Genomic DNA, 25,455 nt, shown 5'->3' with positions numbered 1-25,455 from the left:
TCAAGAGAATTTAGATTAAAACAAGAATTAGATAGACTTTTATTTTTAACTTAAAAAACATGTTTAAAATTCATTACGTACAAATCCCAAACTCATCTAGTATCTTGCCAATCTGGATCTGTGACCCATGCACATGGCTGATGACTCCCCATTTCATCTTCTTTCATTACCGTTCCCTAAGATCTTTTTTTTTTTTTTTTGGGGGGGGGGGGGGTTTAGCCTTCATTTGAGATTTGTGATGATAAACAAAGTACCTTTGGATCTGGTCAACAACCGAGACTTGAATGTTCCCTAAACTTGGTTAATGGATAGAAACAAGCCATTGAATTTTTTTACTTGATTGGTTTTATTCACAGTTCTATCACCTTTTAGATAATAGTATAGTAATGTACATATTTTTAAATTTGATGAAAATAATACATTAAATAAAAGTATAATTATTGTTTATCACAGAACTAACCTGATGAATTACAATGGATTAAGATATATTTGTGTTACTATTAATGAAAGTGAAGCAATAGGATAAAAGCTAACAAAAATTAGAACATTTACTGCCCGGTTTGTGGGGGTAATGAGGAATCCTGGTTCCTTGTGTTTGTTTATATTCCGAGTATCACACAAACTCTTATTGACTGAGTGAGCAGCAATTGAATGCAGACCATATAGCTGAGTCCTAACATCCTCCTTTATTAGAGCACACACCTGTTCTTTCGTTCCTTCTTCATTCCTGAATAACTTGCAATTTCTCTCTTTAAATACGATATATGTGAGCATTCCATGCATTGCTCAGCACTACTGATATCAATGCCCTGTCCCTCATCTTTGTCACTGCCTAATTCAACTCTTCAGCCCACTCTCCAACTCTTCTCTCAATTCTGCATGACTGGAATAACATCCTCCACACCTTCTTTGCATATTCACAGCCAAAGAAAAGATGATTCCTGGACTATCTACCTTGCTGGCAAAGGCAGCATCTTTCTTCCACCTCGACTTTCCAGTCTCTCAGTCTATCCTTTGTTGTGAGTCTGTCAAAGATAGCCATCCAGGCTATTAATGAGTATTTTGGTATGTGGTATGAAACCAGAGAAGTTTGTGCCACTCAACCTTCCCTTGCAACAGAATAGCTATTCCTAGGTAAAGGCACACTTCAGTACCATTTCCCTGCCTGATAAATTGCTGACCTCCAACTCCAGTTGTGATTGTGCTTTGGTGTAACCTGCCATATGCTTATCTAACAATATCTTTTGCCTCCCCAAACACTTGGTAAATCTGCTTCCTACCTTTTAACACAAGAAGCCTGAATAAGCCAATTGCTTTACCATCTTGCCAGTAGTAGCTCTCAGTGTCAAGGTGCAATTCTTCATCCATTATCTTCATCTCAGCTTCTGTCAGATCTATGTCAAACACATGCTGTTCATTATCAAATACTTTTTTAAGGCAAGAACTATGTAATAGTAGTTTTTCCTCTTTTCAAAAAGGAAACACATTGCAAAACACTAACACATTTTTGTTCAAATTATAACATCCTATTTGCTTTCATAACCAAATGCATCTTTTGTATTTTTATTCTAAAAGCAAAAGCAAGTAGCACAACAAACAGCAAACCATGCCCAAATGTAAAAGAAGATTATGGAATCATTAAGTAGAGCACATAAAGCAAAAAATAACAATTACAGCTGATGACTAGTTTCACATAAGAAACGTGCCTGAGACTGGCATATACATCCTTCCTTGTAATTCTCTTTTTCTGTCTTTTCTGTGGAATCATATTTAGCAATATGTAAAAATCAAGACCCTTGACTCCCTTAAGTGGATAACAAGCTTTTACTTTCATTTCATGGACAAGAAAAATATCATTTTGGAAAGATTTAGGAACATATAAAAGCTTTATTTACATCATAAGAATTATACTACAGAAAATACTCAAGAATCAGCAGCTTATTCGTTAAGATATTGCAATTATAGAAGACATAGAAGATAACCAACCGTGTGTTGCAATTATATACATATATATATATATATATGTGAAAATTATCAAGAAGAGACACTAATAAAAACTCTCTTTCTTAGATTCTCTTTTACTTAATCCTTATGTATCCAAAAAAACCCTACTTGAAAGACGAAAATTTGTGGACATCTCTAGTAATTGTTTTATAGATGAGAAATATTAAAATAAAAAAAAATTGTTCAAGAGCATGTCAAAAAGTAAATCTTCGAAAATGTAAAAGAAATCAATAAATCAATATTGAAAATTCATATTGGCATTGAAATAGATAATCCTAAAACTATTGATTACCTTCATGAATTAATCAAATGGTGAATCATAAAGTATTGAATTTATGTCTAAATTAAAATGTTAAAGGTGACACTAAAAATGATAATTCAATTTGTCCCTAACAAGTTTCGATATGACCCAACTTTTTAGAGTAGATTTTTTTTTTTTTGAAAATCAAAATTTGGATTGGATCAAATTGAATAATTGTGTATATATATAATTATATATTTAATTATATATTTACATTAAAATAATATTTTAATAATTTTTAATTTAATCAAATTGAATACGATTTTATATAATATCAAGTTAAATTTAAATATAAAAAATTAAAAACAAAAACATGAATGAATTTAAATTTAAGTATTATAAATATAAAGTCAAATTAAATTGAAACGAGTAAAACCTTATCCTGCTTCGATCTTTTATCCGTTGTCATCTTTAGATGACACATATATCACACACACACAAATCATTATAAAATTATTATTTTTAATCTATATCATTGCCATGTCATCAGCACATGTACTGTAAGCACAGTTAATGAAAACAGTGGAAAGTGTTTCCTATCGCCTTTTGCTCTCGCATTTAATTGTAGGCACAAAGATTAAATTACCCAAAATTGAAGTACATGGATTAAATAATTAAATTACATTTTTTGGTCATATAGTATAGGGATTTCATCTTTGATACTTCTAGAAAAACAGAAATAAACTATATAAAAAAATCTTGAATAAATGGGTTAAAACTATGTTTAAGTGCATAAAAGATAAAGATAATTGTACAAAGAGGTTTAATAAAAGTAATGAAAGATAAAGTAAAAGTACTTGAAAATTTAAAATAAGTGTAATTGCCTATTGATTGTGTAATTTAAAATACTGCCAGATTTTCTCTGATAAAGGCTGATTACTCTTACAGTCCAGGTTTATAAAGTTTTGATTTGAGTTAGGTCCAAGAATTATGGATACTTTTTCTAATCGGACTTTGATTAACCCAATGATATTGGGCCTTTAATCGGATTGTTCTCTTTAAACTTAGCCCATAACTTGATTTGATTAATTTAACTTGCTTAATTAATCCCTTTTAACCCAATAATTGTTAAGTATGATTCCCTTAATCAATTAGTTATTAACTAACTAATTAATTATTAAGTGGGTGTTTCTAAATGCACTCCCTTAAATACTTTTTATACCTTTTTTATTTTAAAAAATTCTTATATGAAATAATTATTTAATTAATCTTTGACAAATTACCTTTCAACCCCTCATACATCCTTGTTTACTTCTTTTGCTTTTCAAGTTTTCGAATTTGTATTTTTGAAAATTTTTTTAAGTTTTCGGATTTGCATTTTAGAAGCTTCAAAAAGTTTTCAAATTTGCATCTTCAAAAACTTCTACAAGCTTCCGGAAATGCAAATTTAAAAGTTTTTATAAACTTTCATATTTATATTTTCGAAATTCATGATTTCACAAATAATATCTCATTCTAGTTTTCAATTTATTCAATATTTAACCAAAATCTAACAAAATAAAAGACAATTTAGTTTTAAATTGAAGTTTAGTGATTTGATTAACTCTAAAACTTGTAATTTCAGGATAATTTTTGGGATTAAGGTTTGAGGAGTTAGATTGAATTGGAAACAAATAGGAAATTGGGAAAATTGAGGAAAATAAGAAATGTGGTTCGAGGTATATTGAGTAAAAATTAATTTTTAAAATTTGAAATTGTGGTGTAAATAATAATTAGATGTTAAAAGTAATTTTAAGGGTGTAAATATATACTTAAAAAATAAAAAATAATTTTTTATTAAACCATACTTTAAACATGAGAGTACAATAATAGGAATTCATTATCAATGTTCAATTTTTTTATCTTTTGATTTATAAATAAGATTCGAATTCAAAATTTTAAATTCTAAAATTAATTGCGATATCATTGTGTTAACAACTTATTCATTACATTAACAAATCTATAAATATGCTTTGCATATAATTTTAGAATATGCTATAAAGTGGATCCTTACCAGTATGCACATATGCTATATTTTTGTAATAAACAATGATAAAAGCAATGAAGCATGAGCCTAAATAATAAGAGTCAATTAAGAATGTCCAATAATACTTCATTAGCCATACATTAATTATATAGATTATTATATGTCTCCACAACAACTATAGTGCCGTGTGGATGAGCATGGTGGGTGCCTGGTGGTGGGGGACCAGTTCGATCGGAAGTTGCATCAAAAGCCTGAGCAGACGTCTGGGAAAGCGCACCGATCGGCGCCAAGGTTGAACTGTCTGTAATTGCAAGACTAAAAATTAAATTGCCATTTTTAATAGATCTAGTCATTTGTACGTTTATGTAATATAAAATATTAATAATTTATGTATTTATATCAAATTTTATATAAAAATTATATATCTTGTATTGATATAAAAATATAAAATAAATTATTTTATTTTATTAAAATTTTAAATTATATTATTTTTATATTTTTAATTTGTATAATGTAATTGAATTGTATTTGAGATTGCCAACACTAATCACAGCATCGAGTCACGTGCAAACAAGAGTCGAGTCTTTTTGTCTCGAGAAATGAACAGGTTCGTTTCACTTTTGTTTTTTGTACGTGCATATTTCAATTAGATCAAATGGAATATTGGAGTATACGTCGAGACTGTATTGGTTTAAGGGGCATTGCTTTTTATTGCCACCAGACATTTTATTCTTTTTAGTATTAATAACATTTAACCTCATCAAACATGTGCTTAGGCTTCTAAGACCTAATGGTTAGGTATCTCATGGCTACTTCAATATAAAATGGAAGAATATAGCTAAGTGCTCCATTTGAAGCTAAAGTTGAAAATCAAATTGATCTCGCCCAAGATTTTTTGTCTAAAAAAAATTTAATTTTGAAGGATAAAATAATTATAAGTGTTAAATTTTAAATATTAAAAATATTAATAATTTTTAATTAATAATAGTTGAGTTATAAGTGATTTTAAATTACATTGAAAAATTAGTTTGAATAAAATTTCATGTGGATAAAATTAAAAAATTTAATAAATCAAAAACGGTTGAGCTTTAGAAAGATTTAATGGATGTATAATTTAAGAAAAAAATTCATGAATATTTATAGAAGAATTTGTTTATTAAATTTATTCATGGATTAGATTGAATTGGATTAAACCTAATTGATCTTTTAAAAGATTTGTCCACACAATTCATCGAATCTAAAAATCTAAAATTTGTTTAAGGTAATAAAAAGAAAGCTAAAGAAATGTCTCCAGGATGAGTGAAAAGGAATTGATTGACGTGTCCGTTTATAAGACCATGAAAGTAAGTAAAACTTGTACAATGGGATTAAATAAATAAAAGAAAAAGTAGTAATAATGCAAAATAAAATAATGTCCAACTGGGAAGGGACATGTGCCTTTGATTTTTGGTTGGTAAGGTTGTTTCAAGAAATTAATAAAAAAGCATCTATTGGTATTAGATACAATTAAGAATGATTAATTAGTTAACAAATAGGATGAATCTTATGAATGAAAATAGTTAAGATTTAATAATTTTAAAATATAATACGATAATATGGTATAAATATAATATAAAAGTAATAATTATATATAAATTTAATAAAATAAAAAAAATATTTTATATTTTCATATAGATAAAATTATAAAATATAATATAAATATATAAATTTTTATATTTTATATGATATAAATATATAAATTGCCATCTTTAATACTATGCATTATTGAATTATCTAAACATACACTTTTCAAAGTGGAGAGAGAAAGTGAGAATTATTTGTGAGGCTAAATGAAGCTATAAATTTTTTATACTATAAGTTGGGTCTTTTCAAGCTTTTTTTTTTTTTTTTAGATTTAATTCTTTTGACGATTTAAAGGTGTACCATCCTATGTGAATACGAATATGTTGGATTAAAGATTACATATTGAAATTATTTTTCACTTCAAACCCTAATTGACAAAAACTCTTTTCTTCATCAACTTTGCTAATTATTTTGTGTTTTTAACTTGTTTTTGCTATTCCCCATTTCTTTTCCGCTGATGCTATGCTATCTATGACCATATCATGTGTACTTATTATACACATATATTTTTTAAAATATAATAAAAAATGTTTGAAGATAAATTACAATTTTAAATTATCCAAGTACAAGCAACAAAAATCTCTTATTTAAGAAATTCTCTTAAAGGGTCTTATTCTTGAATTAAATATATTTTATCTCAAAATTTATAGTTTTTTGAAATTCTTAGAATTTGATCTCAGATTTAGGTATTCTTGTAATTATGAGATATGATCTCAATTTAAGAATTCATGGAATGTTGAAATTTGATCTCGATTTAGAAATTCTTAGAATTTTTTAATTTTAGTTTCAATTTAGAAATTATTGGAAACTTTGTTCTTCAAATTCCTTATTGAAATTTTAGAGTTCCAGAGACTTTATTCTTCAAATATATTTTCATGGACTTGTTGGAGAGCTCTAAAGATTTGATTATTTTAGATTTTTTTTCTCAATTACTCTCTTGGACTTGTTTCCCAAATTGTGTGTGAAATGGTTTTGAGAAACTCTTTATTCACGATAATAGGTGATTTAAGGTTAAAAAGTTCCAAAAAACTCTTTCTTTAAATTATTTCATTTTAATTAGACATAAATAATAATAATTCATATGGGTGAAATTTAATTAGATAATTAATGAAAATTTGAAATTTGATTGACTAAAATTTAAATTTATTTTAAAGTTAATTTAATTTAATTTATATTTATAAATAAATTAAATGACTTAAATGAATTTTCACAATGAGTATTTGAATTTTAATTGATCAAACCATATATTTTATCTCGATTTATCAAATAACTTGACAAATATTTAATTAATTTATTAAGTAATACGATACAAAAGTTTATTGATCATTAAGCAAAATTATAAAAAAAATTTGAAGGAGATGGCCTACACAATAATTGATAAAAAAAAATTTTCTCCAATCTATACACTTGTATATCAGTGGAAGCAATTGTTTGGTTTTTTTATAAAGATTAAAATTCTGAATAAAATATTTAATATTATTAAATTTTAAAAATATTTAATATAATATTTAAATTATAAATTTATTAATTAATATTATATTTGAAAAATTATATTTTTATTATGTATTATCAGTTAGTAATATTAAAAATAAATTATTTATTTGTACCATATTATTATTTAAAAATAATTATATTAAAATTAAATATTATATTAATTAATAAAATAAATTTATAATTAAGATATTACGTTAGAAATTTTTTAAATCATATCGTGTAATTTTTTTAAAAAGGAAAACTGTGTGCGTGTAATTTATCGCAACACAAATTAGCCTTTTATTTATTTTCTCTGACTTGTCTGACGTCCCACCACTGTCCCCTCCCACTCTCCTCTTACCTTAGCTTTTCCATAATTAAACATCAAATACCCACCCATTTCCTCTCCTTTCCTCTCACTCTCCTTTTTCCTTCCTTTTTCTTTATCTTTCAACTCTCCTGTTTCAGTGTTTTTTGTCCTGTGATGATCAGCCATAAAAAGAACATGGATTTCTCCAATTTCAGACACAAGCAGTCTGTGTTTGGTCATTCCCCAGCTGACCAAAACTAGCTAACCACTTGTTCATCATGGTATTAAACTCTCTGCCTTTTTCTCCTCTTTCTTTTCCTGTTTTGAATCTTAGAAGTTTTGGAGAAATCCAATTTCAACGTTATTAATCATCAGCGGCAGCTCTTCTCCTGTATTGGTGAAGTGTTTTATAAACTAATGTGATTTTTGCATGCAATTTTATAGTCGTGACTCATGATTCACTTGCTTTTATCTGGTTTTTGCACCAATCACCTATTCGGTTTCATATATAAATTTCACTATTTTTTAGTGAAGCCAACAACCACGCCAACTCTCTTAAAAAAGCTAGAAAAGGTTGTTGCCTGTCAACTCCTAAATCAGCCAAACCATTGGCCATGAAGTTACTTTCCCTTGGAATTGTAGGAAAAACGATTAACTTGCATTTGTTCTTTGCCTCTTCAAGCCTAACTGAAATGCTTTTGAAACCTGTACTTGTAAGAATCCTGAGGAAAATAACAGGTGAATTGAAGCGTCCTTGAAAACAGTGCTCTTGGGTTTTTAAGAGAGGGAAAGCCGGTAATGATTATGTAAAAACAGGCTAAAATTGGCAATTGCTGGAGTAGTTAGAAGTGATGGAGTTGTAAATGGAATGGGGGCCGTACAGTAACACGGCCAAGAACATTTAGAACTACATATTTAATTTTTATTTCAACTTTTTTGCTTGTTTATACTTTGATTTGTCTATCCATTGACTGAAGTTTTAACTACAAGGCATCAAATATTCCTCATGTCTCAGAAAATGCAGGTGGAGATGATTCTGTTGCTGAAGAATGTTAGTTCGACTGACTCAATTGCTTGAATGTAGTGTAGATTAGGTTTTACCCCAAACTAAATCATGAAACCAGTTATTGACCTTGAAGTTGAGGCCTCAGAAAACGAATCTGATGTTAGCAGCCAAGTAGCTTCAAACTTGTCCATCCAAGAAACATCAGCTGCTCCTTCCAATGACAGCCTTGCTAACTCTTCTCATCTCACAAACCCCTTAGAGATGCAATCAAATTCACGGCCAATTTTACTTGATTTAACTCTATGCTTTAATTTGGATGAGTCAGGAGGAGGGAGGGATTCTGTAGGACTCTCATTGTCAAGCACAAGTGAGAGTAGCAATGACCCTGCATTGCGCACTACAGAGTCAGCCATCCCACGAGTTTTTTCCTGCAACTATTGCCACCGCAAATTCTTTAGTTCACAGGCTCTTGGCGGCCACCAGAATGCACATAAAAGAGAAAGAACATTGGCAAAGCGGGCAGTGCGAATGAGTATTTTCTCAGAGAGGTATGCCAGTCTGGCTACTCTGCCTCTGCATGGAACCTCTTTCGGGTCCTTGGGAATCAAAGCACACGGTTCAGCACACCAAAGCTTTGTACCAGCAGCAAGACCACCAGATTCAAGAAACAATACAAGATTTGATCATGGCTATTTGGGTTTGCCCATATTCATGGAAGATGATGAGGCAGATCTGTTGTGGCCTGGTAGTTTCCGTCAGATAGCTGAGGCAGGTAATAGTAATAGTCATCCAGGTTTTGAGCTGCCTGGAAGTTCAAATATGAATTTTATGGAGGTTACTCAACAAGTAGACTTGGAAAGTTCAGCACCAGATCTCACCCTGAAACTTTGAGGCTTGTCTCTTGAAAACCAAGTTTCTGACTCTTTGTACAGCGAAACTATGCCTAGCCAACAGCTAGTTTTTGCTTTCCCTGATCTTCATTTGGTGTTAAAGAATGTTTGCCAGTGTATAAGAGCTTCTCGAGGATTGTTTTGGAGCTCCTGTGCTTGTAATCGGTTTCTGAAGTTTCTAATGCTGATCGAACATTTGATCATATTCTCAACCCTTCTTTACAAAAAGTGAGACGAAATAGATTGTTGTAAAAGTTTGAACCTGCTTTTATGGCCAAGCGCGGTGAGTTACAAATACAAAAGGCACGATTGTGTTTGAAAACTATAGGTCTGACAGTCTACAGATTTCATAAAAAAAAAAAATCTAATTAAATCGAAACGAAAAATTTGAATTCAAATTCGAACTTGACTCAAAATTTATTACTTAAAATTTTACTTAAATTAGAGATAGTAATTGTTCGGATCAGATTTGATTCATTTGATTTATTTTAGATATTGCATAATATTATAAAATTTTAAAATCGATCCGAATTTGAATCAAACTTTTATTTGATCTAAATTAAATTAAATTTTATTGGTTTAGTTTAATTTATTGATATTTAGTTTTTTATTTTTTATATATTATTTTAATATAAAATTGTAATATATTTAAGTAAATTTTGATATAAAATTATTATTTTATTTTATTTTATTTTATAAAAATTTTTAAAAAATTAAAATTAAAAAATATATAATTCGATTCATTTTTTTTTTAATTTGTCATTTTTTGATTTGAAATTCAATCTAAACCTAATATATATATATATATATATGTAATATATGAACTTAATCTAAACTAAAAAAAAAAAAAAGATTCAAATTAAACTGAATATTACGATTTCAAATCAATTTTTAGTTTTTTTAATTTTTTTCGCACCTCTAACTCAAATTTAATCAAATTTTAATTTTTAAATTTGTGTTTGATTAAAAATAAAAATTGAATTATTTAAAATTATTTAATTAGATTTTTTTAATAAAAATGAGCTCAATTACGTATTCAAACTCAAGTTTGAATTTAAATTAATATATATAAAAATAAAATAATAATTTTTAATTAAAATAATTAAAATATATTAAAATTTAAAAACTCGATTAAACTTACAAATTATTTGATCCGAATATTAAGATATTCAAACTCAATTTACTTGATAAATTAAATTGTTAAAATTTAAATTCGACTTAATAATAAACAAACTGAATTTACAAGCTTTAACGTATTATTTATACTCTACTCATAATATGCTTCATGTGAAGTCTAAAAACTAAACTATTGCGAATGAAATAATTTTTCAAAAATAAAATAGTTATTTGAGATAAAATTGATAAAATTAATTTTAATTTAAAAATTTAATTTAATTTATCCAAATAAAATCTAATTTAATTTAATAAAAAAATTTCAACATCACAAATTTGTTCAGTTTAAATCTGAAATAATTTAATTTAATTTAAAATAATTCAATATGAATGACTTTAAAATTAAATTGATGAATATTTATTAATCTAAAAAGAATTTTTGACATAAGTGAGTCAACTCAAACTGGGTAAGACCCGCCCCAGTTACGACGTTTATTTGAAACAGAATATTCCACGCAAAACTTATGTGAAATTATTTAAAAAATAATTTAATAAAAATTTTAATAAAAAATTTAAAATAATATATTAATAAAATTTAATAGAAAAATTAATAATATATAAAAAATTATTAAAAATATTATTTATAATTCAATTTTAATCAATGTATTTATAGTCGTTAAAATTTTTATTAAAAATATTTACTTAAAAATATATCAAATTTATTAATTTTTTTAATTTTTATTCAATTTATTTATATAACAAAAAATTTCATTTATTTTGATTTTTTATTTTAATTTTAATTTAATATGTTTATTATAAAACTTCGTGAACCTTTCTAGAATATTCAATGTCTTGATTAATAAATTAAACAAAATAAATCCCAACCACCAACCAGAAAAGTGATTCTCTTCTTCGGGTCGTTGGAGCTGCGTTAATTGTCAATCTTCGATCTTCCTTCTTCATTCTTCAAGTTACAGTAAGTAAAAACACATACGCAATGGCGGAGCCAGTGAACGACGCGACCGTAGACGAAAACAAGGGCAGCCATGGGGAAGAAACGCTCTACGTCGTTCTCCACCGTTTGATTTCGATGATCATCTTCCCGGATGCGGCTTCATCTGCATCCAATTCTCTGCTGCAGCGGATCAAGATCTCCACTTCTGAGAATTGTCCTCGTCTCGGCGAAGCCTCAAGAAACACTGGCCAGAATGTTCTACAGTGGGCTCGTAGAGGCAGCCCTCTTCGTGCTCTTCTCGTCGTTTCTGTGAGGGCTTTTTTTAAAATTATTTAGTTAAATAATTTCTTGATCTTTTCTTCTGCTTTAGAATTGATAGATTACTAAAAATACTGCATTCTTAATCATTGCTTGCTTTCGTTCACCAAACTTATGTGAATTTAGGGATGGCAATGGATAGTAAATAAATGGATATTACCTAATCTGTTTATGTCGAATTTGGATAGCTATAAATGGATAATTAACGGATTCAGATAAAAGATTTAGACAGATTTGAAATGGATACGAATAGTATATTTGAATATCTAATATCTGAATCTGTTTAAATTTTAATGAATGATAATGGATATCCGAATCTGTTATCCGTTTACATATAAAATATATAAAATTTTATATCTATAAAAAATTTTGGATCTTAAAAAATAATTTTTATTTGTTATTAATTAAAAGTAAACTTGAATTTTAAATTAAATTATTATTTATTTTATATTTTGACAAAAAATTTAAATAAACAAATATTTTAATGAATTCGGATATTTAAATTGATAGTGCTTATTTAAATGGATTTGAATTTGGATAGTGATATTAAACTTAAACGGGTATTTAAATGGATTCAGATATTATAAATATTAAACAAATTCAGATATCGTAGAAATAGCGGATATCCGCACCATTGCTATTCCTATGTGAATTTTGTAAAATTCCTTACAAATTTGATTTTATTCTCTTAAAAATTTGTTGGTAATAAATAAAAAGGGTAAGGTGTAGGGTATGATTCAATTCGAAGCTTATTATTATTAGGGATAATGTTACAAATGACCCTCAACTATATGAATTATAGTGAAATGTTCAGTGTGATATTTAAATTTTAAAAATCTTTATTCTGGTATCTAAATTATGAATATGTTAACTAATATGATTCTTGGAGTGTTATTTGTCTATCACATGTTATCATTTGGAGCTAACCACGTTAGAATGAATACTGTATTAGTTAACAAATTTATAGTTCAAGTACCCACATTAGATATTTTTAAATTTTAGATGTCATATTGAACATTTCATTATAGTTCATGGGTCATTTATAAAATTTACCCTTATTGTTATTAATATTCAAATTTCAAAGTGAAAAGCAAAATGAAAGGTGTATTTCTTAACAATCAAAGTAACAATATTTCACTTCTGCAAACTACACTATACATGATTTTACTACCATATAGAATAATTGTGTTAGAGTTGGCCTTGCATTTTTTTTTTGTTCATTTTTAATCAAATATGATTTCGGTTTAGAGCAACTTTTAAAGAAGCTATAACAAGAACAACAACCAAATGGAGCTTTGATGAGTATGGTTTTGAAGGATTGTGGAGGACTTTGATACCTGGGGTGAGAGATAGATTGTTAAGTTGACAGATTGCAAACACGATGGGACTACTTTTGATTTCGAGAAAAACATCCTCAAATTGAGTTCTTTTGTGTGTATATCAATGCACTTGTTTGGGTTGGGTGGACAGAGAGGCTTGAAGAGACAAAGCTATGTTGTTTCCAATGATTGACGATAAATATGAAACAAAAATCTGAAATAAAGAGTACAAAAAAGAAAGTAGTGTTAAATCAAATAGGCAATAAGAGAAGATCCTATAAATGAGTAGTTTACTTTGTCATGTGCTCTTGAGGAAAAGTGTATTGGAGATGTTATCCTTCTAAGAGTTAAAGTTGCGAAGATCAAGTGAACAGTTTCTTTCAAAGTTCATTTAGACCGTTCTAAGACAAATAAAGAAAACTCATCCATTTTAGAAGCTTGGATGATTCTTGTTCAAACACCTTACTAGGAAAAGTGGAATCAAAGAGAATGTTAGGGTTGTGATGTGGAAGGATGCAAAGTCACCATATATTAACGTGGGATAATGGTTAAAGTCAAATGGGAGAAATGGACCTTGGAAGTTGAAGTGCGTTACATATAAAGCATTGATGGGTTGAAGCTCCTTAAGTGTTTGAAAGTTCAATGATATATGAAATTTCAACACCGGTTTCTTCCTTGTACTTCAGATTTCTGGATGCTAACATCTACACTTGATTCAACTTCCCTGCTGCAAATTTTTTCTTTGAAAATTGGATGCCTGCCTATTCTGTTTCCTTCATAAGCTTTTTCTTAGCCTACTGACATGGAAAACTTAAATTCATGATGGTTGCATACCTGAGTTACATATTGTGGTATGAGTTTGGAATTGCTTGCGTGCCTTCTGGACTTTATAATTTTTCTACGGTTGTGCTTCCAACTTCTTTGTGTATCTTTTATACACCAAGCTTCTCCTATTTCTTGCAGCTTATATTGATATCTAGTTATGATAAATAAGTGACCTTTGATTTTGATCACATATATTACTGTGCTTCACTTGCCCGTGCTCTTGCCTTTACCTGCCTTAATTCACATTCTTCATAAGTCCTCTGATTTTTTCCCTTTTACCAACATTTCTGCAGGTTGGGACAATTACTCTTCTTACCTTGACAGGATTGCTCGTATTTTTGCTTTTCTTTCTTGCTGCAACTGTCAATGCCATCATTATCTCTCTCCTCATCTCTTTGGCAATTGCAGGATGCTTCTTGGCTTTTTTCTTTTCCTGTGTAACAGCTATTTATATTGGGGCCTTATCAGTTGCTGCATTTGTTATTTCAATTGCAACAATTTCAGCAATTGTAGCTGTTCTTATAGCTACAGGTACATCTCTCTAAGCACTGTATTAGATTTTGCTTTTCCTGTTTATAACATCCAATTTTCATGTTTGGCTTGGTAACCACAAGATGAAGCCTTTTCATTTATTTCTCTAATTAGGGTTGAACTTTTTTCTTTATAAATTTTTTCTAGAATCTATGACCCTGGATGGATATCAGTCCTATGGCATTTATACGGATTGTTTTAGATGGTAAGCCAAATAAAGTAGCAAGAATTTGCTGTATACATTATGTTGGGGAAAATTATTTCCATGTTTTTCTCCTTCAAGTATGTTTGTGGTCCTTCAGTGCTGCAAAGACAGAAAATTGACAGAAGAAGATACGACAGAAACCTAGGATGTACAAGATTGGAAAGTAAATTTGTTCCTATCTTCCATCTTCACCATGATTAGTTCATTAATTAGTCTCTCTTGCTCTCTCTCCCTCTCTCATGCTGTATTGCTTTGCCCAGCAACAAGCACAGAAGAATAACCTATATGCCTTTTATTGACTAAGTTCGCTTAATGTTTGAGTGGTTACCTTTATGTGTGTGAGTTTGCATTCTCACATGCACCATGGTTGCTGTGTGTTTTTGCAATTACTAATTCATGCTATTCTGATGTGTCTTGTCCTTGGAATTGCAATGAGGTAAGATGTTTCAACGGAAAGTTGAGATTCATCGTAATGCACATTCTGGGAGTTTTGTTATTGAGTCTATTCACGCTGTTTTCTGTCTCTTTTGCGCCAATTGCCATCCTTTTGTGGCACTGTTAGCATTTTTAACCTAATTGGGTAATATTAAGTGATTATGGTGTTCCATGCCATCCTAATTGATATCTCAACCCGTTTCAACATGAAGCTTGAGATTCTTCACAGTGAATATTGTTTTTAGCTTTTTTCTTATGCAACTTGAAAAATATGAACTAGTGCTTTTCCATTGATATTTCAATATGAATCAGGTTGGGTTGGATTCTTTTGGGCTGTATGGTTGGGTACTAAGAAAAGTATGGGCCTGGCTAAGCATTCATTGAGCATGACTGGATCAGCTCTTTCAGCTTACTCTCATGCTCGGCATGCCCGACGCTACCAGTAACTGGACAAAGTTTCAGATTGAAATGCTTTTGTGAACATAAGTCCCCATCTTCAAGAAATCCTAGATGCTTTCAATATTTGTACAAGTTCTGCTTGTGCTTATTTATTTGACAGCTTCTGTGCATCTATATGTTGACAGATGCTGATTCTTGTTCACAGATCCGAAGCATGTGAAGGTGTTTGCCAATTTAGAAATGGTTCCAGAATCATAGATAACGAGATAGTATTACTGGTTGTCCAATTACGTAGTCTACTTGCTGGTAAGATGCTCGATTTTCCTCTTTATCTTATCTTTCATTTTCCAGAAAATTTTGGTATGTTCTTCATTCCATTATGGATGAATGGTGTTGTACACTTATAGTTGTTCCTCTAGATGGATGGATGCTTAGCTTGTAGTGGAAACCATGGTTGCTATGGATCTATTGTATATTGTACTGAATGGAGTTTGGTTTATTCTAGACCTGGCTTGTTGTGTAAAATATTGAAATTCATGTATTTGTATCGTGTTATACACGAAAATTACGTATAATAATTCGTGTCGACATGAAAACATAAAATGTATCATTTTAGTTTTGTTAAAATTTTTGTTGCTAAAATTTTGAACTATGTCATCTTCGTGTTTGATATTGTGTTCATGTTGTGTTGCTGTGTCGTATTATAGATTGACAAATCTAATTTGTTCCCATGTTTATTTCTAACATGTTTTTTAGAGTATGATTTACGTAAGTGATGCTCTGCAAATGTGTGGTAAATAGCTGAATCAATTAATAATAATAAATCAAAGTTGAAGTCCAATTCAATATGGTTTTTTTTTTTATAAACATATAAATTGTGAGTATAATTTTTAAGTTATTTTTATTTTTATTTATTTATGTTTTAATGAAAATTAAAAATTTGTGTAATTTGTTTAGATGAATGAATTAGTTAATGATAAACAACATGACATAATAATTGTTGAAATTCTCCTTCTAATGAATTTCATATAAATTATAAAGAATGTGATATTTTTTCAATTAATCATTTTTTTTTTACAATTATACATAATAAATATAAGGTTAATTTAATTTTATATTTTAAGAAATAATAAAATAAATAATAATAAAGCACTATTTGTCTAGTGGTAGAATAGTAGGTGCCTTCCACCGGTGCAAAGTTCCGTTTTGGCTAGAATTGAAAATATTCACAATCAAAACAAAAATAATTTATAAATTAAAAAATAACAAATAATATAATAAAAATTAATTAAAACCTAATTTTAATAATTTTATTTTTATTATTTTATCTTAAATAAATATTAGATACTATTTATCAAAGATAAAAGACTTAAAATGTAGCTAGCCGGAAGATAATTAAATTAGAGAATTTTTTTCATCTCACTAAAAAAGTTATCATTACATATAATTTAAATTTCATATGAGAAGATTTTAATACTTAAAAATAACAGAAAATAGAATTAAATTATTATTTGATTTCAAAATTTCAAATAATCATGGTGAATCACTAAGAATAACTAGTCTAATAAAAATAAAATAAAATATCAATCAATAAAAAAAATTAGAGCAATTTGTTAAAATTTTTATATAAAATAAATTTAAATAATAAAATAACTTTAATTCACTTGTTTTTAGCCCTGTTATATGATTTAATGTTTTTTCAAATTTATTTTTGAAATATCAAAAATCAAAATTTTGTGGTAAATCCTTGAATATTATCTTAAATAGAAATTATAAAAAAAATATTGTAAATATTAAATTTTAAAATTCAAAATTTGATGGATATTATCTTTTAAAAATAACAATATAATCTAAATCCTGAATTGGTCACAAAGCATGATTTACCCAAAACAATATTAATGAAATTTGACCAACTTTAGCCACTAAAAACAATCTCTCAAAAAAAAAAAAAAGTATCTAATATTTAAAATGTTACACATGTGTTTCATGTATGAATGTCCATTTATGAATACAAGGAAAGAACCAGCCAAGCACACTATATCAAATGTATGATAGTAAATTAATTATTTGTGTTGTCTCCCATCCAGTCTGGTCTGCCTAAAGTGAAGTCCAAGTTTGGGTTTTTGCAATTCAACGATGGACTTGTATCACAATATTCCTGCAACATTTCAAAGCTTGGGTTTGTACTATATCTTTTATACTAAAGGCTATCAATATTTCAATTTTGATTATTGAATCTAAGAATTCAACATTTTATCAACAGTTATAAACATTAAAAATATTTTTAAGTTTTGTATTAATTTATTTTTTCAAATGATTTTTAAAATAATAAATTTAAAATTTTATTCTCTTGTAAAAATTGAATCCTGACTGAAATATATATGAAAAGTTTTTTTGGTAGGGTTACCTCAGTTTTTCTGGATCGGAAGGATTGTGGTGGTGTGAGCCCATCTGTATCATACGAGTTAACTTGCGGCCATGCTTCTCTGCCACCAAATCAAGTGTGGTTTCAGAAGACAAAAACTTCACATCAATAATTACTATTCTGTTGTAACAAGTAATGATGAAATCTTCGATGTTTGAGTCTTTTTCTGGAACCAACATAAAGTAAGGAAAGTACCCAAACGGAAAGGAAACTTGACAGTTTGCTTCATTAGACAAGAGAGTAAAAGTGATTAAAAACTTCTCATTTTCAATTTTTTATTTCTTTTTTTTAATGTTTTGACAATTTCTTTCATTAAAAAAAAAAAAAAAACCGAAGAAGCCTAAAATTCTAGCCAACACTCGTATCTTTTTATTTTCTTTCCTCTTTTTTTTTTCTAGAATTTGATCACTAGTTACCAAATGGCTTTGCTTTTGCTTGTTCACACTGTGAAGTTATTGGATCAATGATGAAAGCTTGGATATATATATATATATATTTATATATATATATATATTTGTATGTATGTACATATGAAGCCTAAAATTCTAGCAAAAACTCGTTCCTTTTCATTTTCTTTATTTTTTTTTTCTAGAATTTGATCACTAGTTAGCAAATGGCTTTGCTTTTGTTTGTTCACACTACGTGATGTTATTGGATCAATGATGAAAGCTTGGATATATATATATATATATATGTATAGATGTATGTATGTAGGTATGTATGTATGTATAATTGTAGCCTAAAATTCTAGCAAAAACTTGTATCTTTTTATTTTCTTTCCTTTTTTTTTTCTAGAATTTGATCACTAGTTAGCAAATGGCTTTGCTTTTGTTTGTTCACACGATGTGATGTTATTGGATCAATGCTGAAAGCTTGGTGCGTGTGTATATATATATATATATGTATATGTATATGTATGTATGTATAATATTCTATTTAACAAGTTATTAGTTGTCAGAAGAATTCCATCAAACTAGTTATCAAACTAATGCTATTTAGGTCTTCATATGCACAAAACAAACCGAAAAATAGAAAGTAAGAAAAAAGAAAAACCCTACTTTGCATTTCAATTGCATTAAAAAAAAAAAGAAGAAGAGAAGATAGATTGAAAAGCTCTTCAATTTTATGTTTTTTTCTTGGATAAACAATGTGCACTTCACTAGATTTCAACCATTGAAAGAAAGGGACTACATGTTTCCAACCCAATAGCCCCACACCTCTATTAAAAGTTTTCCTTGTTCATTGGGCCAATGGGGGATTCGAATCTAAGCAACATCATCAATGCATGTACATATGATATAACTGTATTAGAAAATGATAGTGAAAACAGTTAAAATAGTTTTTTTTTTCTTTATATCGATCTTAATGAAATCATACTACAAACTACGATAAATTTTATATTTAACAACAAAAATTTTGAAATATAATATTGTTAAAAAATTTATTTTTTTTTCTTTTTGCAATTAAAAGTCTTATCTTGCAATAAGCTATTACAAATTATATTGCACAGCAATAATGTATATAAAACTTATTTCAAATACTTTATACAATAGTACCATTTACAGCACCTTGCAAAAATTTATACCTTTAGCGTTATATAAAAAGTCTTATGTCGTAATAAGATTTAATTCACAAGCTACATCTCAAAATAAACATGTGTAATTTTTATCAAATTTTTACCTTAAAATAACTTTTATCAAATGAAAATATTAACTTAATCAAAATATCGGAAAAAATCTAATTTATGAATTTGATATTTAATCTAATTAATTCATGCAGTCATATTAAAATATAATATGCAATAAGTTTTAAATTTAAATCTCAACATTTATACAATTTTTTTTTCTATTCTCAAATTACATGTAAAAAAAATCTAATCGACAAATTAAAAGAAAAAAGGATAATATTTGGCAACTTAGTGTGAATGTCGAGATGCATCCCCTACGATGCATTCAGGGAAAGAGGCTCTAAGTTGAGAGAAAAAGCCTTTTTGGTATCCTTGCGGATGGATAGAATCATAGAATAATAATAAGAAGAGTTTGAAATTGATGATTACTATAATAGGATCGGTTCTGCTTATTATAGGAAAAGGAAAAGGAAAAGTAGTATCAGCCATTCTCTTATCCTAATTAATTTTAGTGTTTGATTAGTTTTACCTTTTGAGTCAGCCCTCACCCCAATCAAACTCCCATATCTTAGCTCACCGCAAAAGGAAAGGAAAATATATATAGAGAGAGAGAGAGAGAGAGACTAAAGAAAAGAAGGAAGAAACAAATAAAGCAAGTTAAAGCTGTGGCGCAAACAACAACAACAACTCCTTTTGTTCTTAAAAAAAAAAAAAAAATTGGAGGTCGTGGGTTTGCTTTTTTAAGCTAATAGTATTGTTTGTACCGTGAAAAAGTTAAAGGCAAAACCAGCCAGTACTACTGCATATCAGTCTTGAGTATTCAAATTCATATATATAATTAAAGAGAGAGAGGGGAAATGGTACCTTGAAGAATTACTCCAACGAGTAGGAGTGTGACACGATTCTTGTGGAAATGAGATATCAGCTGTTCTTATTTGATCTGTCAATTCCGGCAGGCCAGGGTTGACACTGCCAACAGTCGATATATCTTCTTCTCCTGACCCATCTGATTGACCTTCAATGTTTTATAATATATTTAATATTATAAATTATTAATGCCAAATTGATTTTTCAATATTCAAGTGTATACTATGTATGTATGTACGTATGTAAGAAGAGGGAGAGGAAAAAAAAAGGCTGCTAAAGAAAGCTGAGGCAAAGCAAAATATGAAATAGGGATTACCTGAAGAGGCTGCATGCTTGTCAGTTGTCTTAACAGTCCGATACATCTGCAAAACAAAGAAAGGCCATTTCAACGTTTATATATAGAAGTGAAAACAAAAAATATTTATAATAATAAGATTAAAAGGGATCCATCCATTCATTCACGTTTATATATATATATCTCTTGTCCTTTTTTCTCTCTCTCTCCAAAAGTGGGGTTTGTCTTGGATTCAGGTATCACGAGGTCGATGTTCGATAAGGTTACGTATTATTGAGAAATGATGACTACTTTTGTCTCTTATCATTTTATACACCATTCTTCTTTCTTTCTTTTTTTTTTCTCTCTGTTAAAGCAGAAGCTGCCTCTTTGGTCTCAGAAGTTGCAGGCTTCTCCCTCTTTATTTTTCATTCATTCATTCATTCACTTTCACTTGTTGCTTCATTCAAACCATTGCAATCTTTCATAAAAAATAAAAAAGAGAAAGAACCATAACATGTTTCTTTCTTTTTTATTAATTTCTGGCATACCTGTAAATGGCTTTTCACATGTGCTAATGTGAGATCTTTGACATCCATCAACTCAAGAACTGACTTGGGAGTAGCTCCTGAAAAACCCCATCAAATTAAACATATTTTATTAGAATAATCCAAATATATATATAATATATCAAATAAAAGGTATAATTAGAAGAAGCAGAATAAATAAAGCACGAAATCTTACTTTCATGACCACCAAGTAGCTCAACAGCGTGAACAAATCTAGCATGAAGTGTGCTAGTCCATCTCATCCTCGGTGCTCTCGTACTTCTTTTAGAAGGAAGCTTAGCCAAAAATCTTGATCTAATCAGTCCATGAGAAGCATCAGAAGATCCAACTCCGTAGTGGTTATGCTGGGGGTGCTGGTGCAATTGGTGGGATTTTAAAGCATCCATGGAAATCCCATTAAATCTAGTTGTTGTTGTTGTTGCCAGTGACCGACAAGCAACTGGCGAAGATCGATTAGGCCCTGAGGCTGAGCATAAGATGGAGATGGGATCTAATCCTGCTCCAAAGTAAGGAGAGACAGAGAGAGATGGAGAAGAAGAAGGATAAGGTATTTGGTAGAAGCACATCTTTGGATCCTTCTCACTTGAAAGATTTTGTAATGGTGCGACTGGGATTAATGAACGGTTTTGATATAGTGGAATCCCTTTTATTGCCCTAACACCAGCAGATACATCAAGTTCCGAAACCCCATGATTTAAGTGATTGAACTGGGTATGCAATGGTTGTTCAGCTCCACCAGCTGACTTTCTTCGCCTGATCTCCTGCTCCATGGCACTAGCTGGATGTGCAAGAGACAGCTCGGTGTAAGCCTGTGAGTCATTTCTCATGGTCATGGAGCTGCTGCTGTTAGATTTGCTGACCTGTTGTCGGTTCAAAAGATTAATTACTGAAGAAGTGGAAACATTGGGTGGACTAATGTGAAGTGAAAGATCAGGAATTGGGTTCGAAGAGGGCTCATGGAAAACCCCTTCCAAGGGCATGCTTCAAAGCTAGGTTTTTCTTCTCTAAATAGTTACCTATTTTTTCCAAGGAAATGACAAAAGTGTAGGGTATTTGATCTTTTCTCCTCTTTCTTGACAACAAGTAACTATGTTTCAAGGGATTGAATTGATAGATATATATGGTCAGAAAAGATGAGAAGCCCTGAAAGCTTCAGCTTGGATTGTGTTTGCTAAAGAGAGGAAAGAAAGGTGTCTTCTCAACAAACAAACATGGGGTTGGAGAAACAGATGAGATGATGCATAGGTGAAATTAAACAAAGCAAAAAAAGAAAAGAAAAGAAAATCCAGAAAGGGTTTGGACTGATGTTCCTCGAGAAGATATCTTGGAAAATGACACAAGCTCTGATGAACAAGAGCTAGCACAAGCTCTGATCTCTTTAGTCAAAAAAACAAACCCCCAAAATAAAAAAGAAAAAAAAAGATTCACTAAAATAATAACATGGAGGGCTTTGATTTTCCTTCCCCGGAGACGACGGGATAAAATATGTTAGAGAGATAAAGATTCCTTTGTCTTTTTTTTATCCCAATACGACTTTCTTCGCACAAGAAATTAATGGGATTTAATTTCTATGTTTAAATGGGCAGAGCCGCAGAGGACACAGGCTAGGTTAAACTAGACAAAGTAGAAAAGTACCTAAATATGTGTATGTTATTAGGATATAAACGACATTTTCAATTTTCAAGAGTTATAAATTTTATATTTATTTATGTACTACTATTTTTGTTAAAAAAATTTATATCATGCTTGTGGGTGGAGTTTTTAGATTTCATGAACTTGATTAAAAGATTATTATATTTTTTAAAAATATATTAAAAAATTTAATATAGTAAAAAATACTTAAGATAATTTTTAAAAATTAATTTATCCAAAATAGATAAAAAATAAATTATTATTTGTTAATAAGTTTTTTAGAGATAAATTTTTTTTTTGTACAAAGAACATCGCATTTTAAGAGAGAAAAAAGGTAAAGTGGTAGAATTTAAATTTTAAATATATTAAATATTATTTTAAAGAGTGATTGCATAGACCAACGAATTAAATATTCCAAATCTATTTTTTTTTTGTTTTATTTTATGTAAAGATAATGTTATAATACATCCATTGACCTTAGAGAGGAGAGAGACCCATACAAAAGTGAATTTTGTTTGCTTTCATATGTTTTCTTCGTAAACCCTAAATCTACCCATTTTCCCTTTGTAAATTCCTCCCAAATATTCCCTTCTAATCTTGTCTGGCATTCATGGGTGTTTAATTATTGTGCCTTTGTTCACATGAAACTCAAAAAAAAAAAAAAAAAAAAAATCCTCATTGACTAACCCACACTCTATAATTAAGGTTTGCTAAACCCTAGGCTAAATCAAGTAAACTAACATCATCTATGTTTGTATTGGGAACTAACCTTTTACTATAAATGCATTCACTAGAGGTAGCAAACTAGCTCTTGGGGAGGCAACCCTCACTTCTATCAATCTTTTTAAAATAAATTAAAATAAGAATTAATATTTAATATATTATTAGTATAATTTTTAAATTATACAAGTTGAATTAAGAGTTTTATGTATGTCTTATTTTTTTAAATAATTTTTTTTATAAATATATTCTAAATGATATGTGTCACCTTACTAATTTAGCTTGTGAAATTTAAAAACTCTATTAACAGTGAATGAAATAACTTCTCGATGAAGAAGAAAGCATAGAGATTTTAATGCTACCAAAGATTTCTAATTCAAAGGCAGTGTTTACAGCGCATTCTAGGGTTACAAAATTGTTCATGTTAATTTCTACTTTCACCCTCTTTGAGCTTTGTCTTTATTTAATTGGAAATGTCAATTATAGTTTATTGATATTGTTTAATTAATGTGATATTTATATTATAATCAATCACCCATTTTCATTTTAATTTCTTAAGAATAGTGCATCAAATGACAAAAAAAAAAAAAAGTAGCACCTTTTCAAATGATAAGGGATCACAAATCACTAACAATATTATTATAACAAATACAAATTAATTACTATCTTTTTATCTCATTTTTGTTGTGCATCTTTTTGTTTTAGAATGTCCCAAAACTATTAGTTTTCATCTATTTTTAAACAAACATTTCATATAAATATTTTGAGTTTAAATTAAATTAGGATCATCCTAAAAAATGAATTTTTATAGGCATTCAACAAAAAAAAAATCATAATTTTTTTAGAAGTGTATAACTAAGAGCATACACCTAAAGTACAAACCCTTTGTTTCAGCTTTAACCGTAATTAGACTTTATTTTAAAAAAAAAAACTTTAGGGATGTTTTAATTTTTCACCATTTCTCCTTTTCTTCCCTCCATTATTGACTCCCTTGTTGAATTGCATATGGGATTGCTGCATAAATCATCTTCTTGTTTGTGAAATAAGATTTGAATAGATCTTATTAATTTTTGACAGAAGAAGAACCCATCTTCTTGTTTGGAATAACAAATTGATCATACTTCTTTTATTCTCTTTTGGGTTAAGATTTAAATCTCTCACTCAACCTCTTGATATGAGCATAATCATAACCTTGAGTATAATAATAACTTTTGTTTTTTCTTGTTTTTATATAGTGACTGTTGACACCCACAATTAAGTCCAGGGATTTAGCTCATAAAATAAGTAATTATATTAATTCAACAAGAGCAATTAATTAAGTGTATTAGGTCAGTGATTAAAATTAATTTGTGATTTACTAATTAATTAAGAGCCCAAACCACAAGGGGCTTAGCATTTTATATGCAGAATAGAATTAATCAAGACTAATTGGATTAAAAGCCCAAACTTCTTGAAGACTTGATAATTCTAAACTAACGAACGAGGGATCCATGGGCTAAAATAAATATAAGAGTCCAAATAAAATTCGAATACTCTATGATAACAAACCATGCTTGAGAAAGTTTAAGCATAATGGGAAGTTATCAATGGTTACAAATCAACCGCCCAGAGATTTGGCATATGACTGAAATTTAGAAATAAAAAATACATAATTCAATTTTCAAGGCC

General features: G+C 28.9%; 2 protein-coding genes and 1 pseudogene across 5 annotated transcripts; 2 read left to right on the top strand and 1 right to left on the bottom strand.

Annotated features, from left to right (window-relative positions):
• Nucleotides 1-7,744: 7,744 nt before the first annotated feature.
• On the top strand, nucleotides 7,745-9,872 carry LOC111306338 (zinc finger protein 4 pseudogene; annotated as a pseudogene). The gene is made up of 2 exons (XR_016331347.1): nucleotides 7,745-7,958; nucleotides 8,693-9,872. The product of XR_016331347.1 is annotated as a zinc finger protein 4 pseudogene (transcript).
• Nucleotides 9,873-11,530: 1,658 nt separating this feature from the next.
• Nucleotides 11,531-16,328, top strand: LOC111305802 (uncharacterized). 3 transcript variants are annotated; one of them, XM_089750353.1, is made up of 3 exons: nucleotides 11,531-11,950; nucleotides 14,397-14,634; nucleotides 14,782-15,580. In XM_089750353.1, exons 1-3 carry the CDS (start codon nucleotides 11,684-11,686, stop codon nucleotides 14,841-14,843), a joined length of 567 nt encoding a protein of 188 aa, XP_089606479.1. In that variant the 5' UTR covers nucleotides 11,531-11,683; the 3' UTR covers nucleotides 14,844-15,580. The 3 variants fall into 3 exon arrangements, with proteins under 3 accessions (XP_089606479.1, XP_089606480.1, XP_022759352.1); XM_089750354.1 differs by lacking the exon at nucleotides 14,782-15,580 and adding an exon at nucleotides 15,879-16,328 and having other exon boundaries at nucleotides 11,532-11,950; XM_022903617.2 differs by lacking the exon at nucleotides 14,782-15,580 and adding an exon at nucleotides 15,587-16,328 and having other exon boundaries at nucleotides 11,535-11,950.
• A 1,227-nt stretch (nucleotides 16,329-17,555) lies between these two features.
• Nucleotides 17,556-22,980, bottom strand: KAN (Homeodomain-like superfamily protein). The gene is made up of 6 exons (XM_022904232.2): nucleotides 21,611-22,980; nucleotides 21,418-21,494; nucleotides 20,909-20,954; nucleotides 20,590-20,740; nucleotides 18,081-18,159; nucleotides 17,556-17,831 (listed from the first exon to the last, which is right to left on the bottom strand). The coding sequence occupies exons 1-6, from the start codon at nucleotides 22,413-22,415 to the stop codon at nucleotides 17,733-17,735; spliced, it is 1,257 nt and encodes a 418-aa protein (XP_022759967.2). The 5' UTR covers nucleotides 22,416-22,980; the 3' UTR covers nucleotides 17,556-17,732.
• Nucleotides 22,981-25,455: the final 2,475 nt, after the last annotated feature.

This window comes from Durio zibethinus, chromosome 21, assembly GCF_047325235.1.
Source record: "Durio zibethinus cultivar Kanyao isolate XHJ-2024 chromosome 21, ASM4732523v1, whole genome shotgun sequence".
NCBI lineage: Eukaryota > Viridiplantae > Streptophyta > Magnoliopsida > Malvales > Malvaceae > Durio > Durio zibethinus.
The sequence above is the reverse complement of the archived record's forward strand: the minus strand, read 5'-3'. Positions and strand labels throughout refer to the sequence as shown.

What these genes read in the sequence shown, in the direction of transcription:
- LOC111305802 (XM_022903617.2), top strand. Translation starts at nt 11,684, where the DNA reads ATGGCGGAGCCAGTGAACGACGCGACCGTAGACGAAAACAAGGGCAGC. An exon ending in GTGCTCTTCTCGTCGTTTCT is followed by an intron (nt 11,951 to 14,396) that starts GTGAGGGCTTTT and finishes ACATTTCTGCAG; the next exon opens with GTTGGGACAATTACTCTTCT. An exon ending in AGCTGTTCTTATAGCTACAG is followed by an intron (nt 14,635 to 15,586) that starts GTACATCTCTCT and finishes AATATGAATCAG; the next exon opens with GTTGGGTTGGATTCTTTTGG.
- KAN (XM_022904232.2), bottom strand. Translation starts at nt 22,415, where the DNA reads ATGCCCTTGGAAGGGGTTTTCCATGAGCCCTCTTCGAACCCAATTCCT. An exon ending in ATGTGAAAAGCCATTTACAG is followed by an intron (nt 20,955 to 21,417) that starts GTATGCCAGAAA and finishes TTTGTTTTGCAG; the next exon opens with ATGTATCGGACTGTTAAGAC. An exon ending in CAAGCATGCAGCCTCTTCAG is followed by an intron (nt 20,741 to 20,908) that starts GTAATCCCTATT and finishes AAAACATTGAAG; the next exon opens with GTCAATCAGATGGGTCAGGA.